The sequence below is a fragment of the Geotrypetes seraphini genome, chromosome 4 (genome assembly GCF_902459505.1).
Source record: "Geotrypetes seraphini chromosome 4, aGeoSer1.1, whole genome shotgun sequence".
NCBI lineage: Eukaryota > Metazoa > Chordata > Amphibia > Gymnophiona > Dermophiidae > Geotrypetes > Geotrypetes seraphini.
In genome coordinates, this window is record NC_047087.1 from 256,031,178 (window position 1) to 256,052,832 (window position 21,655).

At 42.2% G+C, this 21,655-nt stretch overlaps 1 protein-coding gene across 3 annotated transcripts in view; it reads left to right on the forward strand.

The window, feature by feature from the left end:
* The window catches only part of LOC117358694 (lysosomal acid lipase/cholesteryl ester hydrolase-like), a 76,504-nt gene that overhangs the window by 46,017 nt on the left and 8,832 nt on the right, over positions 1-21,655 (forward strand). For all 3 annotated transcript variants that reach the window (XM_033940224.1, XM_033940222.1, XM_033940223.1), the window contains exons 7-9: positions 2,390-2,536; positions 10,910-10,981; positions 19,264-19,335. In XM_033940224.1, coding sequence (XP_033796115.1) covers positions 2,390-2,536; positions 10,910-10,981; positions 19,264-19,335 — 291 coding nt within the window. The remainder of the gene's footprint in view (positions 1-2,389; positions 2,537-10,909; positions 10,982-19,263; positions 19,336-21,655) is intronic.

Below are 21,655 nucleotides of genomic sequence, written 5' to 3' on the forward strand. Positions count from 1 at the left end.
TGCATATCTCCTTAAGAGAGGCATATAAGGATATGGTGGAATATAAATTACGCCAGGTGTACACCTGGCAGGGCCTCCGCGTGTGCGGATCGCCGGACTTGATGGACCGAAGGTCTGATCCGGAGAAGGCAGTTCTTATGTTCTTATGTTCTTAAAATAGTGAAGGATTTTTTCCTCTTAATTGGATTAGAGATACCCTTAACATTAAGGGAAACGACATTTATGTTAACCATGTGAGGATGAAAAGAACATCATAGGATGAGATATGGAACTCTGTGGGTGCAGATGTAGATAACAGTTCAAATCCATTTGTGGAAGCAAAAAGAGAAGGACTCCAAAGCAGGGAAACAAAAAAGGAAGGAAGGAGGGAGGGCAAAAACCAATAAAAAGAACAACGATTCATGCTGAGTGCGTACAGGAACCAGAAACAAATAAGGATCCAAAAATGGGATCGCGTGCTGACAAGATGCGCTCATAGAGCTCACTCCCAGCCCAAAAGAGTATAAAGATATTGAGCCCCAAGAAGAAAAACAGGATGTAGTAGTTTAAACAGGTCAGGTCATATCACTGGCGTTGTCATCCAAAAATTTTTGTAGTTCCAGAGGATCATCAAAATTTTTTGTGGTATTGCGGTATGTTATTCTCATGCGTGCTGGGTAAAACAGCCCATATTGTGCGCCGATGCTTTTGAGATGGGGCCGCATGGATAGGAAGGCTTTGCGTTTTTGCGCTGAAGGTTTAGACAGGTCCGGAAGAAATAGTATTCGCTTGCCTTCCACTGTCAAGGACGGGTTAGCCTTTGCCGCTTGAAGGATCTGTAGTGTTTGTGGATAGCGAAGCACTTTGAGAACAATGGGCCTCGGCGGTTTGGAGGGGACCGGAGGGCCTGAAGGCACTCTGTGAGCGCGCTCTATTTCTAAGGAGGGTGCAAACTGGATTTTCAATATGGTAGGAATAAAAGTGTGAAGGAAATCTACCATGTTCTTACCCTCTGTATTTTCCGGGAGGCCAATTAAACGCACGTTGTTCCGGCGCATACGATTAGAAATGTCCTCCAGGTCATTTTGAAGTAGGGACACCTTGCGAAGTTCTCTTTGAAGATCCAGATACTGAGAGTCATGGGCCGCCAAACGTTCTTCCGTGAGGTCAATGCGGGCATTGTGCTGTTTTAACTGTGCCATGATGTTGCCAATTTCATTTTTAATGTCAGCTGTTGCGGCCAAATTCTCCTGCATTAGGTCACGGAGGATGTGCAGGTCGGCGGCAATTGAGGCGCCATGCTCTGCGGAGCCGGATGTGGAGGCCTTGATAGGAGACGGCGGTTCATGTTTAGAACGCTTAGACGCGTTGTGCACAGCAGGGGTGCCTGTAGAAGCGGCGGTTTCGGGTTTCGCCGACTTGGAAGACATTCCGGCGTCTAAGGCGGTAAGGCACTGACCTGTACGGGACTTGATGAGGCTTAAAAATGTTTTTATTGGAGCGGGCTGAAGCAGAGCAAGATCGCTAAGCAGCCATCTTGAGAGCAGGCACGTGACGCCCCCCCCACTTTTCTTTATACAGATCGCGCCGCGTTGTGGGGGGTTGTAACCCCCACATTTTACTGAAAACTTAACTTTTTCCCTGTTTTTAGGGAAAAAGTTACGTTTTCACTAAAATGTGGGGGGTTACAACCCCCCAAGCCCCCCACAACGCCGCCGCGATCTGTATTAAGTAAAGTGGAGGGGGCTCCCCAACAAAACCCCCCCGTCGCAGCCCCTAAAAACAGTCTTTTTCTTCAGCGCGCGCCTCCGTCTTGCGCTCAGTTGTCGGCGCGCGTTACTGTCTATGAACCTAGTAGCCCTTATAAATCTCCATATGTGGATCCCAGCAGAATATTGGCCTGGACCCGCATAAGTGCTGGCTACCAGGAGAAGTTAGCTCATACCTGGATATTAGGTTTTGGTGCCCGAACCCTGGCCTGGAATTGAACATCTGGGTCTAATTTAGCTAGCAACAATCAGTGCTATAAAAAAACTCTTTGACATCACTAGCTGAATTTCTTAAAATTATTCATCTCTAATCATAATTACTATAGGTGTGATAAATAATATAACTGAAAAGAAACTTGAAGCGTATGGTTTTATATGTAAACAGACATAAATAGCTATTTTATTAGTGGGCTGGCACTTGTGAAATGCTCAGTCCCAGGGAGAAAAAGACAAGCCCACCAATGGGTAGTACTAATTGCATGTTTGGGAGGAAATGCTCCATTAGTCCAGAGGTTGGTGAAGATCACCTGAGCCATTCAAAGTGCCTTTAAGAGAAAAAGGAGCAGCACAGACTGTTGGCTAGAAACAGGGAAAGATTTTTTTCAATGTGTTGGTGATTATAGTCTTTGTACTTTTTGTAGGCAATATTTGGCAAGAAGGACTTCTTTCCACAGTCTATCTTGATAAAGTGGCTAGCTACCCACTTTTGTGACCATGTAATTCTGGAGGAGCTCTGCAAAAATGTCTTCTTTGCTATATCTGGATATAATGAAAAAAACTTAAATGCGGTAGGTATAATCCTAGAATTCAGCTTTTTAGATATGCTTTTTAAGAAAAAAAAAATAAAAGGCCACTGAGAAGAAAAGTTATTCAGATAACTTTATCCAGATATTCAGTGGAGCTTAACCCAAGTAAGTTGTTCTGCTGAATATATCCAAGTAACTCACCCTTTTAGAAAACTGCACATCGGAGCTGTTACCGCCACGGCCATTGCTTAAACCGTTAGCACAGTTTTGTAAATTTGTATAACTTTGGGACAGCCATTAATCCTAGATTTATTGGCGTATAAGTTCTAATCAGCTAGAATTTAGCCCTGCTGCCAGTACTGCTTCTCTTTATCCAGATAAATTTTGTGTTTGCAACAATTTGCCTAGACAAAATATAGCCAGTGAGATGGTATGGAAAGATTTAACTGCCAGTGTTTTTCTAGCTAACTCCAGAAGTAAGCAGTACAAACCTTTTGAATATCAACTCAAGTGTTTAAATAAGTATTTCCAGGATACTGATCAGTTTTTGGTTTTTTAAATCTGATTTTATTGGGAATTTTAAGGTCAGTATTCAGCAGTACTATCAACACAACTTAATAAGTTATCCATTTGAAGATATGCATAACTGCTATTTCTGTGTTCAGACTTAATTCATAAATTAGATGGACTGTGTTCAGACTTAATTCATAAATTAGATGGACTGTATCTGAATTTTATTTTGTCACTCTATATATAACTTTTGGCCCGTCCCAATTTAAAACAGATAACATTGCCTGTAGCACAACTTATGCAAGTAACGGTTGGCCACATAGGAGCCAGATACATTGGGTGATGAGCACCACCAATATTGAGCAAATTCCATTTCATCTAGGAAAGGGTAATTTGTATTGTGGTTGGCACTCCCAGTCATTTTGAAATGTCACCTATTGACCATATAACTGCTGGAAATTTCTTTAAAACTACCTGCTGCCAACCACAATCTAGTATATGCAGGAATAACAGCAGGGCAATTTAAACGCTTACAAACAGTACAAAAGGCTGCGATTCGGTTGTTAGGCCATGCACATATCCATAATCATGTAACTCCTTTGTATTTGAAATTCCACTGGCTACCAATGGAATTTAGGATCAAATTTAAGATTTTGATGTTAGCACATAGAGCATTGTTTGAGTTACAACCATCATATCTTTCTAACCTGGTGTTGTTTTATGCACCTAGGTGTTTATTAAGATCTTTGAATAATAAGTTGTTCCCCATATTTCAAAGGCTCATCATGACTAGAAATTGTGCTTTTTTTTTTTTTTTAATTTAGTCCCAATATTATGGAACAGCTTGCCTGTGGAATTAAGAAAGGAAAAATCATTTCAAAATTTTAAAAGACGTCTAAAGGCATATTTTTTTTTTTCAAATGGCCTTTTTAAATTGATGAGCTGAACTCGGGACTGCAGTCTGCCTTTATATATTTTTATAATTTTTAATTTGTACTAATTAATTTTTTAGTTTCATTTGTTATTTTGGATGTAATAGGATATTATGTATTAGAAATGTTATTTTCTTTCCTTTTCTTTTTCTTTCCTATTTAAATGGAGTTCTTTTCATAAATTTGATTGAGTTATATTGTAAACCGCTTTGATCCTTTTTGGCTGTATATGTGGCTGTATATGCGGTATGTAAAGATTTTTATAAACGTAAACACACAAGTGCTCTTGAATTTTAAACCTGTTTTTTTGTCTGAGTGTACATATATTTCTCCGAGGACAAGCGGGCCTCAATTCTCACAGCTGGGTGACTTCAATGGAGCCTGGTGCAGTGCTTAGCTAGCATATTACAAGGGCTGATTGAAAGGTAATGAGACCGCCTCTGCTTTTCATTCCAAGAAGTAGGCGTGGCAACCTTGTGCTGGCTCTTGTGAAGCTCATACATCAACATTTTCTGAATCTGAAGTTGGACTGCCGAAGTCTTCATTGTTGAGTCACAGCGAGAGGAAGTCCATATATTTCATCATGGCAGATGAGGAAGACATGTCTGTGAGAGAGGTGTATGAATGAATTTTGTGTTAAACTTGGAAAGAGCAGTAATGAAACTCTTGAAATGTTCCCAACCCTGCAAGAACAACTGCGCAGAAAGAAGTACTCTTCAGATGATGAAGTGAAAAAACACCACAGCCACAGCGCTAAAAGTGATGTCACAAAAAAGTCTACTGCAAGTCTTTAAATTCTTTTTGAAATGCTGCAAAAAAAAAGTATTGAATGTGAAGGATGCTACTATAAAAAGAAAAATGTTCAAAGAAAAATTACCAGATCCTGTGGAGTCATCTGATTCTGAAAAAAAAACACAAAAAAACCCCCAGCCCTCTTATATGTGGAAATGTCTAGTTGCACCATACCACACATGCATGAGTGTCTTCCATCTGGTGCATGAGCAGCAGCCCTCAGTAGTTGGAGCAGAGAAGGCATGGTTGTCACAGTTCTTCCATTGTGTGTGAAGGGGTACCTTTCCTTCAGGTTTACCTGGTATGTATATTTTCTGTAAACCGCTTAGAACCTAACGGATGTAGCGGTATATAAGAAATAAATTACATTACATTACATTACATTAATTTCTTTTTTCCCTCATAACCTTTTTTTATTTTAATTTCTTCACTTCTGTTATTTATTTTTTAAAGTTTTTATAGCCTTTTTTTTTTTTTATCTAGCTGGACCTCAGTTTGAGCTGGAGCACCATCCTCGAGCACGCCCCTTTTTCAGCTCAAAATTGAGGAGTTTGATTTGGCCATGATACCTTTCAAGATGTCCAGGAAGACCCCCAATGACTTCAAACAAAGTACCCAGTATGTGCGGGTCTGTGACTAAGATCACCCAGTTAATTGGTACATTGGATGACTTGAACCAAACCATGATGCTCTCTTTTCTCAAATGTTGACCAGAATTTGGAGGGCTCAGCAGGTCCAACACAAGAAGCCATTTGGCTCCTTGTAGGCCAGTCAATTGACAGTAGAAACATTGGCATCAATGGCTACCCAGGTGTTGACATCCACTAGGAGTATACCAGCATCGAGCGGGTCTTCACTTGTCTTGACATCGGCGCTGTTAGGCGGCCACAGGACCAGTTGGCATCAGATCCAACACAAGCTGCATACAGGTTCAATGTCATCCTTATCAGCACTGAGGGATCATGATGCCAAGCATTGGGGGGAGCCCCAGAAGCATCAACATCAATCATCCCATTATGCATGGTGCTGGGAGCACCAGGACATCAGATGCACCTATTTCCAAGACCCACAAATATTTTCTAAATACCACCAAAATGCATAGCAGAGAAATACTCAAACTTGCTAGTATATTCCCACGGGATCTTCAGAATGCCAGCAGTTGAAAGACTCATGCTGGCTGTTGATATTTTTCTAATAAAGACTAATTTTATATTTCATTCCTCTTTTGATAATTTTCCTTTTATCTTTAAGAAAAACTACTAAATACATTTCAAATTTTAGAAAATGAACTTAGCTTGCTTTGCAGCAACAGCTCTCCAACGTGATATCCGTTTCAAAGCTTTCATCAGGGATGAGGTGAGTATGTAAGAGAAAACGTGGTATAGCGCTACCCTGTTATTCCATTGCTGCAAACATTCTCAAAAGCATTTGTGACAATATAGTGTGACCTATTCCCAAGAAGCATCAGCACAGAGAGCATCACTCTCCCTCTTTAGAAGTGCTAATGCACTAGTTGCCAGACAGTTAGGTCCCAGCTTCCAATTTGGCACCAACGCCTTCTCAGGCTGTTCCTGTACCGGTTTCCCAGCCTTTACTGATGCCCATCTCCAATGAGCAGTACCAGGCGATCCTCAGAGGAATTGGCTCAGCTTCTGTAGTTGCTGCATCGGTATCAAGGGCACTTGCGCAGTCACAGCCTTCCCTTCTTTCCGAACCTCACCAAGAGCCTGTGCACCAAGCCCCGATGCCAGTGCCTCAAAAGGCGCAGAAGCCAGCCTTGATGCATGCACCACTGCTATTGGACATTGGGGGAGGGGAAGCCTCTCTGGAGTCGAATGGTTTGAGTGCACCTTGATGCCTTAGAAAGAAAGCGTAGATGTCATTCTACCAGTTAGAGGCTGGCTGAGCCCATCTCCACTCAGACTTGGAGAAGGACTCTGACTGGGACCGCTCTTGGGAATCAGTTGATGATGATCCACACTATTTCTGAGAGGAAGTGTCTTATGGCATCTTATCTGATCCCTCACTGCCTCAGGAGAGGAAAGTCTCCACCGGAGTCTCTCTCCTTCACTGATTTTATTCAGGAGATGGTTTTGGCCATCCTATTTAAGTTGGAATCAGAGGAGGAGCCTAGGGCCAAGATGTTAGAAGTCCTGGACTGTGTTTCCTCCCAAGGAAGGGGTCATGGTATCATTGCACCCTATCCTTAAGGACACAATAGTGAGGAATTGGGAGTACACCCCCCCCCCCACCCTGGTGCAGGTTGTATCTAAGAAGGGTGGTTACACAATACCATATCTAGAAAATTCTCAGATTTGAGAGGGCCCAGATTCATTGTTACTCTCTGGTAGAATCTACTCTCAAACGAGCTAGAAGTATTGGGGCTCATGCCTCAGTTCCCCCAGGCAGGGAGGCTAGGATCCTAGACTTGTTTGGGACTTTTCAGGTCTTGATGCTTATTGCCTGTATCCAGTCCTATCTGCTCTACAAAAACATGTACTTGAGGTATTTGACTCACAGTACACTATCTTTGGCTGATTCCCTTAGGAACAGGCTGAAGAGCTTTACCAGCTGGCCAAGATGCAATGTAGGAAATTTATAGCCAAGAACACCTATGACACTTTTGATATAGCATCCAAACTCTCTGTAATGGGTGTGGGGATGTACAGACTGTCGTAGCTGCATGTCTCCTGACCTGGAACTGGAGGTTCAGGAGAGGCTTGTGGACATGCCATGGAGACAACTTGTTTGGAGATAGAAACATAGAAATAGACGGCAGATAAGGGCCAAGGCCCATCTAGTCTGCCCACCCTAATGTCCCTCCCCTACCTTCGCCCTGTGAATAGATCCCTCCTCTTCCTTTGCTCTGTGAATAGATCCCAAGTGACAATCCCATTTGGCCTTAAAATCAGGCACGCTGCTGGCCTCGATCATATGCAGTGGAAGACTATTCCAGCGATCAACCACCCTTTCTGTGAAAAAGAATTTCCTGGTGTCAGCTTGTAGTTTCCCTCCCCTAATTTTCCACAGATGCCCTCTTTTGTCGTGGGACCCTTGAAGAGGAAGATATCTTTCTCCGTCTCTATGCGGCCCGAGAGATACTTGAACGTCTTGATCATGTCCCCCCTCTCTCTGCGCTCCTCGAGTGAGTATAGCTGCAATTTGTTTAACCGTTCCTCGTATGGGAGATCCTTGAGTCCTGAGACCATCCGGGTAGCCATTCTCTGAACCGACTCCAGTCTCAGCACATCCTTGCGATAATGCGGCCTCCAGAATTGCACACAGTATTCCAGATGGGGCCTCACCATGGATCTATACAATGGCATAATGACTTCCGGCTTTCGGCTGACGAAACCCCTGCGTATGCAACCTATGACTTGTCTTGCTTTGGATGAAGCTTGCTCCACTTCAGTTCTTGTTAGGATCTCGCCATTTAGGGTGTAAGTCTTGCATGGATTTTGGCTGCCCAGGTGCATAACTTTGCATTTTTTGGCATTGAAGCTGAGTTGCCAGGACCTAGACCAGCGCTCCAGTAGGAGTAGGTCGTGCATCATGTTGTCGGGCATTGAAACATCATCTATTGTGCATTTGCCCATTACATTACTTAGTTTGGCGTCATCGGCGAATAATGTTATTTTACCCCGAAGCCCTTCTGCCAAGTCCCTTATAAAGATGTTGAATAGGATTGGGCCCAAGACCGAGCGCTGTGGCACTCCACTGATCACCTCCGTCATTTCAGAGGGTGTGCCGTTCACCACCACCCTTTGAAGCCTACCTCCAAGCCAGTTCCCAACCCATTTCGTCAATGTGTCACCTAATCCTATAGAACATCTTGCTCAGCAACCTGCGGTGTGGTACGCTATTGAATTGAAGATAGAGTTGAAGAGGTGGCTGATCATATCAAAAAGCAAAGTCCAAAAAGTAGGGAAGGAACCACAGGATTCAACTGGGGTTGCATGCAAGGAAAACTAAGTCCAATTAAGTATTCTTCAAGAAAGTCTTTATTGATATATGTGCATCCAGATACCATGCAGAACCTGTATTGGCAGCCTCCTCAACTAGACACATCTACAAGAAAGAAGATTGTCGAGTTAAGAACCTAATCTTTCTTTACTGGTATGAGAGCCAATACTTTATATAAGAGGAATTTACCCTTCAGAGTAAAAGAGGGAGGTTTGTACTTTAGAATTGAGCTGAATGAAAAAGTGACACTTAACGTGCTCTTTTATGGAGTACCAAGGAAGCTTCTGAAGGGATAGTAGTTGGAATTGGAAAGAGAAAGGATCTGCTACTAAAGGGGCAGGGTGTAGTGTAGACAGAGCTCCCTCTTCAGGATATCACCTTCCTGGCTGATGCTGGCTCTAGTACAGGGAATTGTTGTCCAGGCAGCAGAATGAACCTGGGAACAGATGCCAGGGTGATCCCTAGCTATAATAGTGGTTTAGTAAAAGAGCCCCCAAGTTCAATAACAGGTTAGTTCTGTGCACTCATCCTGGGTTCCTTCCTAAGATGGTGTCAGGTTCCACCTTAGTTTAGTGTTGTACCAGAGATTTTACCAGGCCTCATGTCTTCAGAGGTGAAAGCACACTACACACTGTGGATTGAGGCTGTAGCTCTAACCACTACTCCACACTCTAGCTGTGACCAAAAATGTTGAAATCAGCTAGTTGCACCTTTGTTTTCCCTTTTTCTGTTGAAGGCAGCCTGTAGCTAGGGAGTTCCATACTACCATTTCCCCCCAAAATAAGCCCTAGCATCATTTTCGGGTAGGTTTTAATATAAGCCCTATCCCCATTGCGCAGCCAAACCCCTGCTGACACTCCATCCTTCCCGCCAACCGCGAGCGAGCCCTTCCTTCAATCGAAGCAGCATCGGGCCAGCAGCATTCTAAACAGGCTGCTTGGCCTTGTCCGTCGTTCACTCTGCCGCGTTATCAGATCAGCAGGGGTTCAGCTGCGCGGTGGGGGGCAGAGGGGTGCTCAAGGGTTCTGCTGCACAAGGGATGGGAGGGAAGGAGAGGAGGAAAGATGCTGCACATGTGGGGGAGAGAAAGGAAAGCGGAAGAATTGGGGTGAAAGAGAGGGAGGGAGAGATGATCATGTGGATACCCCGAAAATAAAACCTAGTGCCTTTTATTTTCGGGGAAACACGGTATAAAGACTTACTATCCTGCTTGTTCTTGGAGGAAACTTAAATTAGTTACCTGTAGCAGGTGTTCGCTATGTACAACCAGATACTAGTGCTCGCATACCCACCCACCTCTCCAGGGAGTTATATTCTATTCAAGCTGAATAAATAGAATGAAGTGGTCCCTTTTAATAGCTACAGGTGAGAAGTGGCAGACATACACAGTGATGTGATTCCAATCCAGAGCTTCTAGTACTTAGCTGGAGAAGCTATCCTGTGCAGGCTCCATCAGTGACATTGCTTATGCTGTGAGGACTTGTATTCTGCTGTTCAGAAAGCGCACCTCTGCCACACTTGATGTTATATACAATAAGTGAACAAGCCAGAATCCTTGAGCTATACTTTTGCACATATTAAAAAAATTTAACTGTTAGTAAAAGTGGAATAGCTCAAAATGCTGTGTTCTGGAAGTCTTACAATATCATCAATGGCTAATTTATACTTCATTGATAAATTAAACAGACTGTTCCCTTTTTACTAAGCTGTGCAGCCAAGTGCCGCATGGCAAATGCTCCGACACTGTCGTGCTTAATAAAAGGGAGGTGGGGGTAAGTTTTGGGCACAGTTGAGACTTTGTGCATCAGAGATGGTGTGTGCCAGGAAAAAAAATTGGCCAGTGAGCAACTAGAGCAAGACTACTTAATTCTGGTCCAAGGGCAGGCAGGTTTTTAGGATATCCATGAGAAAAATTTGCATACCAAGGAGGCAGTATAAGCAAATCATTGTAGATATCGTGAAAACCTGGCCTGCCTGTGGACCTCAAGAATCAGAATAGAGTAGCTCTGAACTAGAGGCAGAATTTGACTGGTCCATGGAGATGTCACAGTTTGTTCTTTTTTTTTTTTTAACTTAACCATTAGCTTTGCAGATTTTATGAAAAAAAAATGATATGAAACTGTTTTGTGAATTTCTCTGAGATGCAGTTTGGCTGATTCTGGCAATTTTGTGTAAGATTAGTTCTCAGATCAATTTTTTTTATTTTGTTTCTTTGCAGAGTCGAGTAAATGTGTATGCTTCACACAACCCAGCTGGGACATCTGTACTGAACATGATACACTGGATACAGGTAACATGGAATACATATTTAAAAATTTGAAATGCTAAATGTGCCATTTTGTAGGCAACACAATCGAAACTATCTTTGATAATTTCATCCTGTACTCAAGACCTGCTGTTTTCAGCAAAGAGCCTTGGTACTAATCTTTGTTATTTGGGATTAGGATTTGATATAAATGGTATGTAAAAATTCATTTGTGAGGAAAAAGTAATATTTACCTCCATGTGAATTTGCTGTTTTTGGTCACTAACAATTCTTATAGCAGTATTACCAACAGTCTTCAAATTTTAGTTATACTGCTTCATCTAATGGTCTTATTCTGAGATATATTTTTATTTTTTCCAACCTAACGGAACTTGACAAGAATTGTAAAAAAGTTGATATCTGACGAAGCTTTACACGTGACCTTTTCCAGCACTGAAGACAGAGGCTTTGAGATCATTTTGTGCACCTCTCCCTGCCTGCCACTGTTTCGTGATCTCATCAATCTCATTTTTCTGTGTAGCCAGACATGTTTTAGTCATGGTCACTTTAGCACATTTTTTAAAATTCTGTTTCTTTCTCTAATTCTATTTCTTAATGTAAGTCCTGTTGCTGTCATGTAGTTCTCTTCCCGATAGTTTCCCTGGTTAAGGTTTACCAGTTGATCTTAAACGTTTCCTTTATTAAGAACATAAGAATAGCCTTACTGAGTCAGACCAATGGTTCATGTAGCCCAGTATCCCGTCTTTGTGGAAGCCGATCTGTTAAAAGTACCTGGCAAAACCCCAAATAGTTTGTATAGGACAAATGGGTGAAAAGATGGTTAAACAATCTCCTATTTTTTAATACCTCCTTATAAACCCTCAAAAAATGAGAATTAATGCTTTTCCATCTACTTAAGCAAAATACTACTTTTTAAATACTGTTACTTTCCTAATGACACTTGAAGCTTCCCCTTGAGCACTTCACTTATCATAATGTACTGAACAGTCAGATCATAGGACCTCTTATGATCTACATATTATTTCAGGTCCACATCATGTACCGTTGTTTCCATAATCATTTACATTCACTCCTACTTTCAACCCCTTAACACATTTTTAAAAAAATTTTATTTATGTAATGATACTCAACTTTTAGCCATTCCCTTCCTAACATTTATCTCTAGTAGATCCTGCCACAGTCAGCGCTGATCTGCATTGCAAACTCCCAACGCCCTCTTCTATTTGGGTAGTTCAATCCGCACCGGACCTTCGGGGGATTTCAGAAATGCGTTGCCTCTCATAATATAGTACGAAGCTCCTTTATAGTTTTCACATTTTAGAAAATTATGTATCTTCAGTGCGGCTGTGATAACCGGCCAGCAGCATTCCATGCTACCATCCCATGTCTGTCTCAACAGCAGACTATGAACTCTCCAACTCAAAATTGGTCTATTAAATACTTGTTCACTCAAGACTAAATATCACCTTATTAAAGATCTGATCATTCAACATTCCTTCGATCTTCTATGCCTGACTGAAACATGGCTTTCTGAAGGTGAGGAAGCCTATCTCTCTTACTCTTGTCCTCGCTTTTACTTTCTTTACAATCATCGTTCCCAAAAATGTGGTGGAGGGGTTTGCGGTTATTTCCCGAGATGCCTTGTCTATCTGTACGGAATGTTCACCTCCTAACTCAATGATTGAGAACCTACAATTTAAAATCGACTCAAACCCGAAAATAGATGCTTTACTACTTTATCTACCCCTTCCAATTATGCATGATGTCTTTTCTAATTTACAATCTCTTCTCTTGGACTTCTGTTCATCCACTTTGAACCCTGTGATCCTTGGTGACTTTAATATTCATTTTGATGATTCTAATAGTATCTTTACTTCAGAGGTTCTTATTCACTTTAATAACCTCGACCTACTACCTTTATTAACCAACCCGACTCATCAGGCAGGACATACAATCAATATGATTCTAATTCCTAATACGCCTAACTTCAATTACTCCATTGGGCCTAGTATCCTCTTCCGTGACTGATCATTATCCTGTTTCAGTGAATTACTCTGCTATACTCCCAAATCTAAATTCAGAGCCAAAATCCATCAAATATCAAGATCAAAACAAACTCTTCACTGAAACAATTAGTTCAGCCTTTAACTTAGCATTTTCTGATTCAGACACATCCTCGATAATTGACCACTTCCTCCAGTGGAATGAAGCCACAAATGTCCTTATGGACAAATTAGCCCCTATCCAGACCAAAATAATATCACCTCGGAAACTTTTTAACCCATGGTATACTGCTGATCTTGCGCTTATAAGAAAGCAACGTAGAGCTTTGGAACGTAGATGGAGACAGAACAAAGCCCGTGCCAACTTGAATAGATTTAAAGAACAGTCAACATTCTACAAATCCAAAATAAACCAAGTCAAAATGAAATACACTGCTCCTCCAAATCACGGTTTCAGAGGATTTGGTTATTTGCGATATTTTTTTAAAAAGTGATTTTAATTTTGGGGACTATTTTTAAGGCCTCTGAGATTTCCTGGAACCTTACCTGGTGGTCTAGCGGACTTTCAGGGCAGGAGCGATCTTCCTATGCTCCTGCCCATTGCAGATCACTCATAGGAAATGGCTGCTGTGGCTCCCGTAGTATCTGGGGAGTCTCAGAGGGTTTAAGGGTAAGATCTGGGATTCCGGGGGAAGGCAGGGGGTGGGTCAGAACCAGCCCGAATATTATTTGCGTTTTTTTAATATTCGCGGGCCAGCTCTGCCCCTAACTCCCGTAAATATTGAGGGAGAAGTGTACTACACTACTTGTATCGAGAGAGCCAAAAACTCCTTGGCCCTCTATTCAATATTAAGATCTATAAATCCCCAACCTCAAATACAAAATACCCCAAATATTAATCTGCCTACAGTCCAGGAACTTGCTTCCCACTTTTCCAATAAAGTCAATAATATAAAACAAAACCTGTCCACAACAAAACCATCAACCCTAAATACTGATTCCACTGATTCAATCCTTCTTTCCTCTAAATGTGCCCAATTTTAATCTCCCTAGTTTAAGGGGGATCGAACGACTCATTCGGAGTGTCAATACTAAGGGTTCTCAGGGTGAATCAATTCCCCCATCTCTCCTTAAACGTTTTTTCCAATTTTCAGTCCCTCCATTCATACATTGGCAATTGAAAGTCTTCAACAAAGTATTTTACCCAAGTTGTGGAAAGAAGCAAACATTCAGTTGATCATAAAAGATCATAAAATCAGTTCAGATGATAAATCAAACTACCCTCTGTCAGCCAATATTCCATTCTTAACAAAATTAACAGAAAAATCCGTATTCATTCAAATCTCAGAATTCATTGAAAAAACAAACATCCTACACCCTAAACAAACAGGTTTCAGGCAACATCACTCTACTGAGCATTCATTAATAGGTATGTCAACGGTTATTCATTATCATCTGGACCATCACAAATCTGTTCTTTTAATCTCCCTCGACCTCTCCTCGGTATTTGACACCGTGTATCGCAACCTTTTTCTCGAATGACTGGAAGCTATAGGTATCATCGATTGGATCCTGGTCTGGTTTTGCTCCTATTTTTCTAATCGATCTTCACTAGTTTCATTTAACAATATTATTTCTGAAAAACTCATCACTAATTTTGGAATTCCCCAAGGGTCTATCCTTTCACCCCCTCCTGTTTAACATCTTTCTGGCTCCCTTGATGATCCTCTGTCAGTCCATAGGATTCAATGTGTTTGCTTATGCAGATGACATTCAACTTCTCCACTCTCTAGACCCTGAGAACCCATCAGAAGTTGAATCTATTAATCAGAAACCTAGACAAATTCATCACTGGCTCAATGCAAATCGGTTGGCGCTTAACGCCAATAAGTCCAACATGATGCTCTTCCCTTCGAAAGAAGGACTTAAACTTCATCATCCCATTACTTTGGTCGGCACTACCCTTCGAGCAATTACTTCTATAAAGATATTAGGGGTCATTTTCGATCATAAACTATGCTTCCACAAGCATATTAGCAGCATAATCCAATCCACGTTTTTTAGATTACAACAAATCTGCTCAGTTTCAAAATGGTTAGAACCCAAATCTCTTAACATATTAATCCACTCATTGGTCATTTCCAGAACTGACTACTGTAATGCTTTGTTCACAGGCATCCCCTTAAAGAAATTAGGCGCCTGCAACTTATTAAAAACGCCTCTATCACCATATGGAAAGCAAAGAAAATTTGACCATATTTCACTTCTCAAAAAAATCTATTGACTTCCGGTGGCACATCGAATAACCTACAAGATATGTCTACTAACCCTTAAATCAATACTTTACAAATCCCCTTCCTTTATTGACAGTCTTAATACCGTATGCCCCCACCCGATCATTTAGATCTAATGATCAACATTTGCTGGTTGTCCCCTCTCTTAAATCCATTAACACATGGAGACAATATATTTTTTCAGTTGTCGCTCCACAATTGTGGAACTCCCTTCCAATACACATAAGGGAAGAACTTCTCATTGATAGGTTTAAAAGCAAGTTAAAATTCTTTCTTTTTAAAGATGCTTTTGACTGCTAGCCTTTTATAATTAGGTCACACCTTTTAACTCCAACTTTTGATCTTTTTAAAAATTTTATCCTTCCCAATTGTTATATCCATTACCCATCTCATTTACTATCATACATTGTATTTCTTCCCCCGCTTCCTTTTTGGTCCTGTTTATGTTAATTGTTGTGTCTGTTATTTGTATTGAAGCCTTGTATTTGTATTTGTTGATGTATTATTTTTTTTAGACTTGTTCATCGCTTTGTATTACGATTAAGCAATTCATCAAATTTTAAATAAAACTTAAAAGCTTGAAACTTCTTCCAGGAATTTGTCCAAACCTTTTTTAAAACCAGCTACATTAACTGCTCTTACCACATCCTATAGCAAGGTAAGGAACTCCAGTCCTCGAGAGCCGTATTCCAGTCGGGTTTTCAGGATTTCCCCAATGAATATGCATGAGATCTATTTGCATGCACTTCTTTCAATGCATATTCATTGGGGAAATCCTGAAAACCCGACTAGAATATGGCTCTCGAGGACCGGAGTTCCCTACCCCTGTCCTATAGCAATGCGTTCCAGAGCTTAATTATTCTCTGAGTGAAAAAATATTTCCTCCTATTGGTTTTAAAAGTATTACTCTGTAACTTTGAGTGTCCCCTAGTCTTTGTAAATCTTGATACAGTAAAAAATCAATCCACTTGTACCCGTTCCACACCACTCAGGATTTTGTAGACTTCAATCATATCTCCCCTTAGCCCTCTCTTTTCCAAACTGAGGAGCCCTAACCTTTTTAGTCTTTCCTCGTACAAGAGGAGTTCCACCCCCTTTATCATCTTGGTCGCTCTTCTTTGAACTTTTTTTAGTGCCACTATATCTTTTTTGAGATAAGGAGACCAGAACTCAATGCAATACTCAAGGTGAGGTTGCACCATTGAGCGATACAGAGACATTATAACATTCTTAGTCTTGTTAACCATCCCTTTTCTAATAATTCCTAGCATCCCGTTTGCCTTCTTGGTTGTCGCCGCACATTGGGCGGAAGGCTTCGGTATTGTCTGATATCCAGATCCTTTTCTTGAGCGATCACCTGTAAGATGGTCCCTAGCATCCGATAATTATGATATGGATTATTCTTCCCAATGTGCATCACTTTGTATTTGTCCCCTTTGAATTTCATTTGCCATTTAGACGTCCAGTCTTCCAATTTCTTAAGGCCTGCCTGCAGTTTTTCACAGTCCGCATGTGTTTTAAGATTCCAGTTGGCCCAGATGCCTAAGGTCCCTCCTATGGGTGGGGGCTTAGGCGCCTGGGCCAATCAGGCCTTAGGCCCCTCCCCACAATGCTCCGGAAAGGGGCAGGCCCACCATTCAGATGAATGCGGGCCTGCCGGACAGACGGAGGGAGGACCCGTCTGGTCGGCAATCAAAAAAGGTTAGAGGGGAGTCCGTGGGTGGGGAGGGGTTCTAGTATGGGGGTCCGGGGGGGTGGACTGGGAGGTTCAGCAGATGGGGAGGTTCCGGCAGGAGGGATTGAGCATCTCCCCTGCTGCGCGATCTACCCGGGGAGTGGGGAGGAGTTCCTGCAGGAGGAATTGGGCATCCTTCCTGCCTGAAGTCTTTGTGGGGGTTGGGGACGGATTGCTGCTAAACCTATCACGGCAGGGAGATCCCTTGCCACGATAAGCTCTAACCGGTGTCTGTAACATGGACGTCGGTTAGAGAATCAGGTTCTTTTTAAGCTGGCTTAGGCCCGATTCTGTATAGGACGCCCGTCGGCTTCTGATACCGGGTGTTCCATACAGAATCCGGACCTTTGAGTCTCTCTGGCTCCCTCTTTTGGTCACTTTGTATATTCCTGTTCTTTCTGGCTAAAGGGAGCTGGCTTGGCTTTCCCCCTGTAAGGTCTAGGTTTCTGTTTAAAGATGAGATTATTATCCTGGCAGGCTATCAAAGGTGACCAAGACTCCTTCTCTGGGTCAGTTTCTTCAGAGTAGGCAGCCAGGTCCTCTAAAGCATTTGAATCACTGTTTCAGAGAGCTTTCTGCTTTTGGGAAATATTGTTGCCTTGTTTTTAAAGGAGACGGGTCTAGCCTTAGGGCTGGAACTGTCACAATACTGAAATTAGGACATTAGAGAGAGAGAGATCTTTGCTAAACCCAATACTGCCTTGAGGCTTAAATTACCGTTAAATTTAAGTATAAGTTCTGTAGTTGATCAGAAAGAGCCTGTGTACTGCTTCTAAAGGACAATGCCTCCTATTATGAGCCATTTTCAACTATTACATTCAAGCGGGTGTTTGAGTGATTTGGGTTATAGCTTACAGCTGAGGAAGGGGGTCCCTGAGGAAGGGGGTCTGTTGTACCCTCGAAACGGAGTTCCTTTGGACGGACATGTTAGGATAAGCCTTTCGGCTGCCTTGAGCTTTTGACTACGAAGAAACTAAGTACCTCATAGACTGTTTGCCTGTTCCTCACACCTGCACCCTTAGATGAGAGGCAGAGACAGCTCCTACCACTTTTTGTTGATTATTATTTTGCACTAGTACACATTTGATCACTTACGGGTGAACCCGGGGATGTTTCACAGAATATACCCTCATGGGTATATACATGTGACAGCTGGTGCATTAGGGGCTTTGTAAAACCCCATTGCGAGCTGTGTGACTGAGGGCTCCCCATTCATCACCATCATAAATAATTTATTTAAGATACCATTGGTTCGAGCTGTCTCTTCCTATCACCCCTGTTATAGGGTTAGGGAAGACCAGCTATTTTCATTGTTTGGGTCTCTTCCCCTTTTTTTGAGTTTTCCTGATACCCTATTATGAGCAACACAACTGTAGAGGACCAGTCCAGAACCCATCCTGTAATGATTTTTTACCAGTATCAGTGTTCCAATATGATGAGACTTTTTTTTATTGTTTTCATTTCTTTCTTTCTCTGACTGTAAGTTGGTCAGTGTACATATGGTTGTGTATTGAAGTTACTAGTTCTTGGGGGGGGATTTTGTTATATGTGCTTTTGACCACTACTGCTTTGTTCAAATACTGGCTGGCTGGCCAAGCTGCTGCACAGGATTTTTAAGATATGAAAGGTATGACATCACTGCTCATTATTTATGAGTCCCCACCTGCTGGTATGATGGCACAAACCCATCTGGACTGTTCTGGAGGGACTCAAGGAAATAATTAATTTAACCTTTAGATAACAAAAATATTTTATCTTGTGTACTGTTTAAATAGTATTTTTACATCACTAGAGTGGCAGAAGACATCAAGGGTTAAATTTAGTAAAAGGCATTATTGTGTTACCTTGGGCTCATGTGCATTAACAATTACAACAGGTCCCATTTTATACAGGTCTTGTTAGTGCACACTAATGCAGTAGCACATTATAGGAAATCTAGCTCCACATGTTTAGATATTTTTGGAGTATATATCTCAGCAATATCCTCATTCAGTGATACATTCATACAAACTTAAGAAGTTTAAACACTTTCTGTAATATATCTCTACAGTTCATAATTATTAGTTCATCATTTTTTTCAACTTCTCTTATTTTTCATTAAGGGAATAGACCTCAGTGACTACATCTGCACAAGATCAAGTCTGTTAAGTGCAGATTTCAAAACGTAGCTGGCCTCATCGGTCATATCCCTACTCCTCCTTATGTTAAATATTCTTAATTCATAATTTTTGGAGATACCTGTGAATCTTTGAAATATTTTTCATTTCATTGTAGATAGTAAAATCAGGAGAACTGGCTGCTTTGGACTGGGGCAGTAAGGAGAAAAATATGGCTCATTATAACCAGGTAAAATATTTTTCACATATGTTTAGTCCTTTCAGGGACAGAATGAAAGCATGCCCTAAAGTAATGTCCTTTTGTTTGATAGTGGCAGAGTGATGAAAGATTCAGGATGAGGATTTAGTAGTTCTTATTTTTTTCCTGACCTTCAAGATCACCAGTTCTCTATCACCACTGGTCAAAAGCAGATTGTGTCAACATGCCATGGAATACAGAGATTTGAATGCTTTTGAACCTTTGTAGACTCTGTGGAGGATTAGCTACTTTGTGTGGCATTAATATCAGTGAAGTCAGACTGGCAAAATTCTTTCCAATTCTGTCATCTGGTGTTTTTCCTCCCCCCCCCCTCCAAGTGTTTCCTAGCTGGCTGTTTCACAATAGGCAATTCCAGTCATTTATTAGCTCTCCAAGTTAGAATAAAAATGAGACTTTTTTTTTCTCTTGTGTGGCTCCTGACCTAATGGCTCTTAAAGAGTTCTTTCTGGATATCTCTGAGACTCAAATTTAAGGGCTTTTATCCTGCCATTTTTATGAGCCGAGTATTCTTTCTGATAGCAATTAAATTTGGTCCCTGTAATTTACCCCTTCCTAGGACCCTTGTTCTTTAGTTCACTGCTGTTTGATTTAATTTTGTAATTCTTTAGCAACTCTCCAGACCAGCATAGGTTAATCATACATGCGGGTATATATCTCATCATGACCAGCAGGTGGAGACTGAAACAAAATTCTGAAATAGTACAAAATAGGTACCTTTTTCTATTCCTATCAGTCTTCAGCAGATGTGAGTGAGATGTACCCATCTCCCTTGGTAGGGCTGTTGGATTTGTTTAGGGATCCTGGTTCCTCGTTTTTATGCTGGTTGAGCTTGGTGGGCCCTGTTTTGGGGTCCATCCAATCTCGGGGGTGTCACACCTGGCAGGTCTCGTACTGGGTCCTTCCCCCCTTTTCCTCCACCTCCCCAACATTTTTGTAGAGGTGCCTCAGCAGTAAGCCTTGTCCCTAGTTCAGGCAAGGCATACTGCTTTAAGAGCCAGTGGAGTCTATTCTGTAAAAAAAAAAAAAAATCCTGAGGTAGTGCCGGTCTGAAGGATTGCTTTCCTTTTAAATATGCTCTAAATTACTGTATTTTTCAACTAACCAGCACTTTTCTTTTAGCTAGGTCGTGTATGGAGCAATTGAGCACTTCTTAGGAGAAGAGATGCTCAATTTGATCCAGACGCGAGACACTCGCAGCCAGCGTGCGGTGGAGGAGTCTCGTCAGCAGCCGGTGCTGGCGACCAGGGCTTCCCGCCACTGGTGCCTCACGAGTCGGCAAGGAGCAGTGGGGGAAGGCCGGGCTTCTCCACCACCCACGGAGGGATTTCCTCAGCTGCTGACATTAGGGATAAAAAGGATTCCCTTACTTCCGGTTCAGCTGGAGAGTCCCTCTCGGCTGTTTCTTTAACAGCTGATACTGGTTTGCCTGCTTTAACAGCTGGGACAGTTCAGGCTTCCCAGCCGCTACAGGCCCTGGGGGGGTTGTTTTTGGTGGGAACTTCGCCATTTTTGATGGCAGGCCCCTCCATTTTGTCTGCAACCTCGGGTGATCTTCCCCCTGTATTGGAAAAACAGGGGCAGGTTTCTGCTGGGTCCCCTGCTGTGGCAGGGAGTCCTATGGGACCCCCGGGGTTTTTTTTCTCCCGATTTAATTTTTGCTTTGTGTAGAGCCTATTTTCAGGCGACTGGGGGGTCTCGCGTGCACCCAGGGGGTTTTGGAGGGGGGAGGGAATCCCTCCGCACCCCCTGTGGCTTTTCCTCCCTCTTCACCTTTGGTGTCCCCTCTTTCTCCTCCCTCATCCAAACACCCTAGGGTGGCTTGGGATGAGGATTTGTGGTCAGAGGAGGGTGGTGGCCTGGATGAGGACCTGGACCCTCTTGAGGAATTCCAGGATCCTCTCGAGGAGATTGCCGTTGGTGGTGGGGCGTCGGGTTTCCGGCGAGGAGGCATTCGTGGTGCGCCTTTTTCAGAGGGTTGAGCTGCAAGACCTGATTCAGCAGGTCTCCTCAGTGCTGGGTGAAAAAGAACTTCCTTACATTTGTACGGAATCTATCCCCTTTGTAACTTTAGAGAGTGCCCTCTCGTCTACCTTGGAGAGAGTGAACAACCTGTCTTTATCTACTAAGTCTATTCCCTTCATTATCTTGAATGTTTCTATCATGTCCCTTCTCAGTCTCCTCTTTTCAAGGGACAAGAGGCCCAGTTTCTCTAATCTCTCACTGTACGGCAACTCCTCCAGCCCCTTAACCATTTTAGTCGCTCTTCTCTGAACCCTTTCGAGTAGTACTG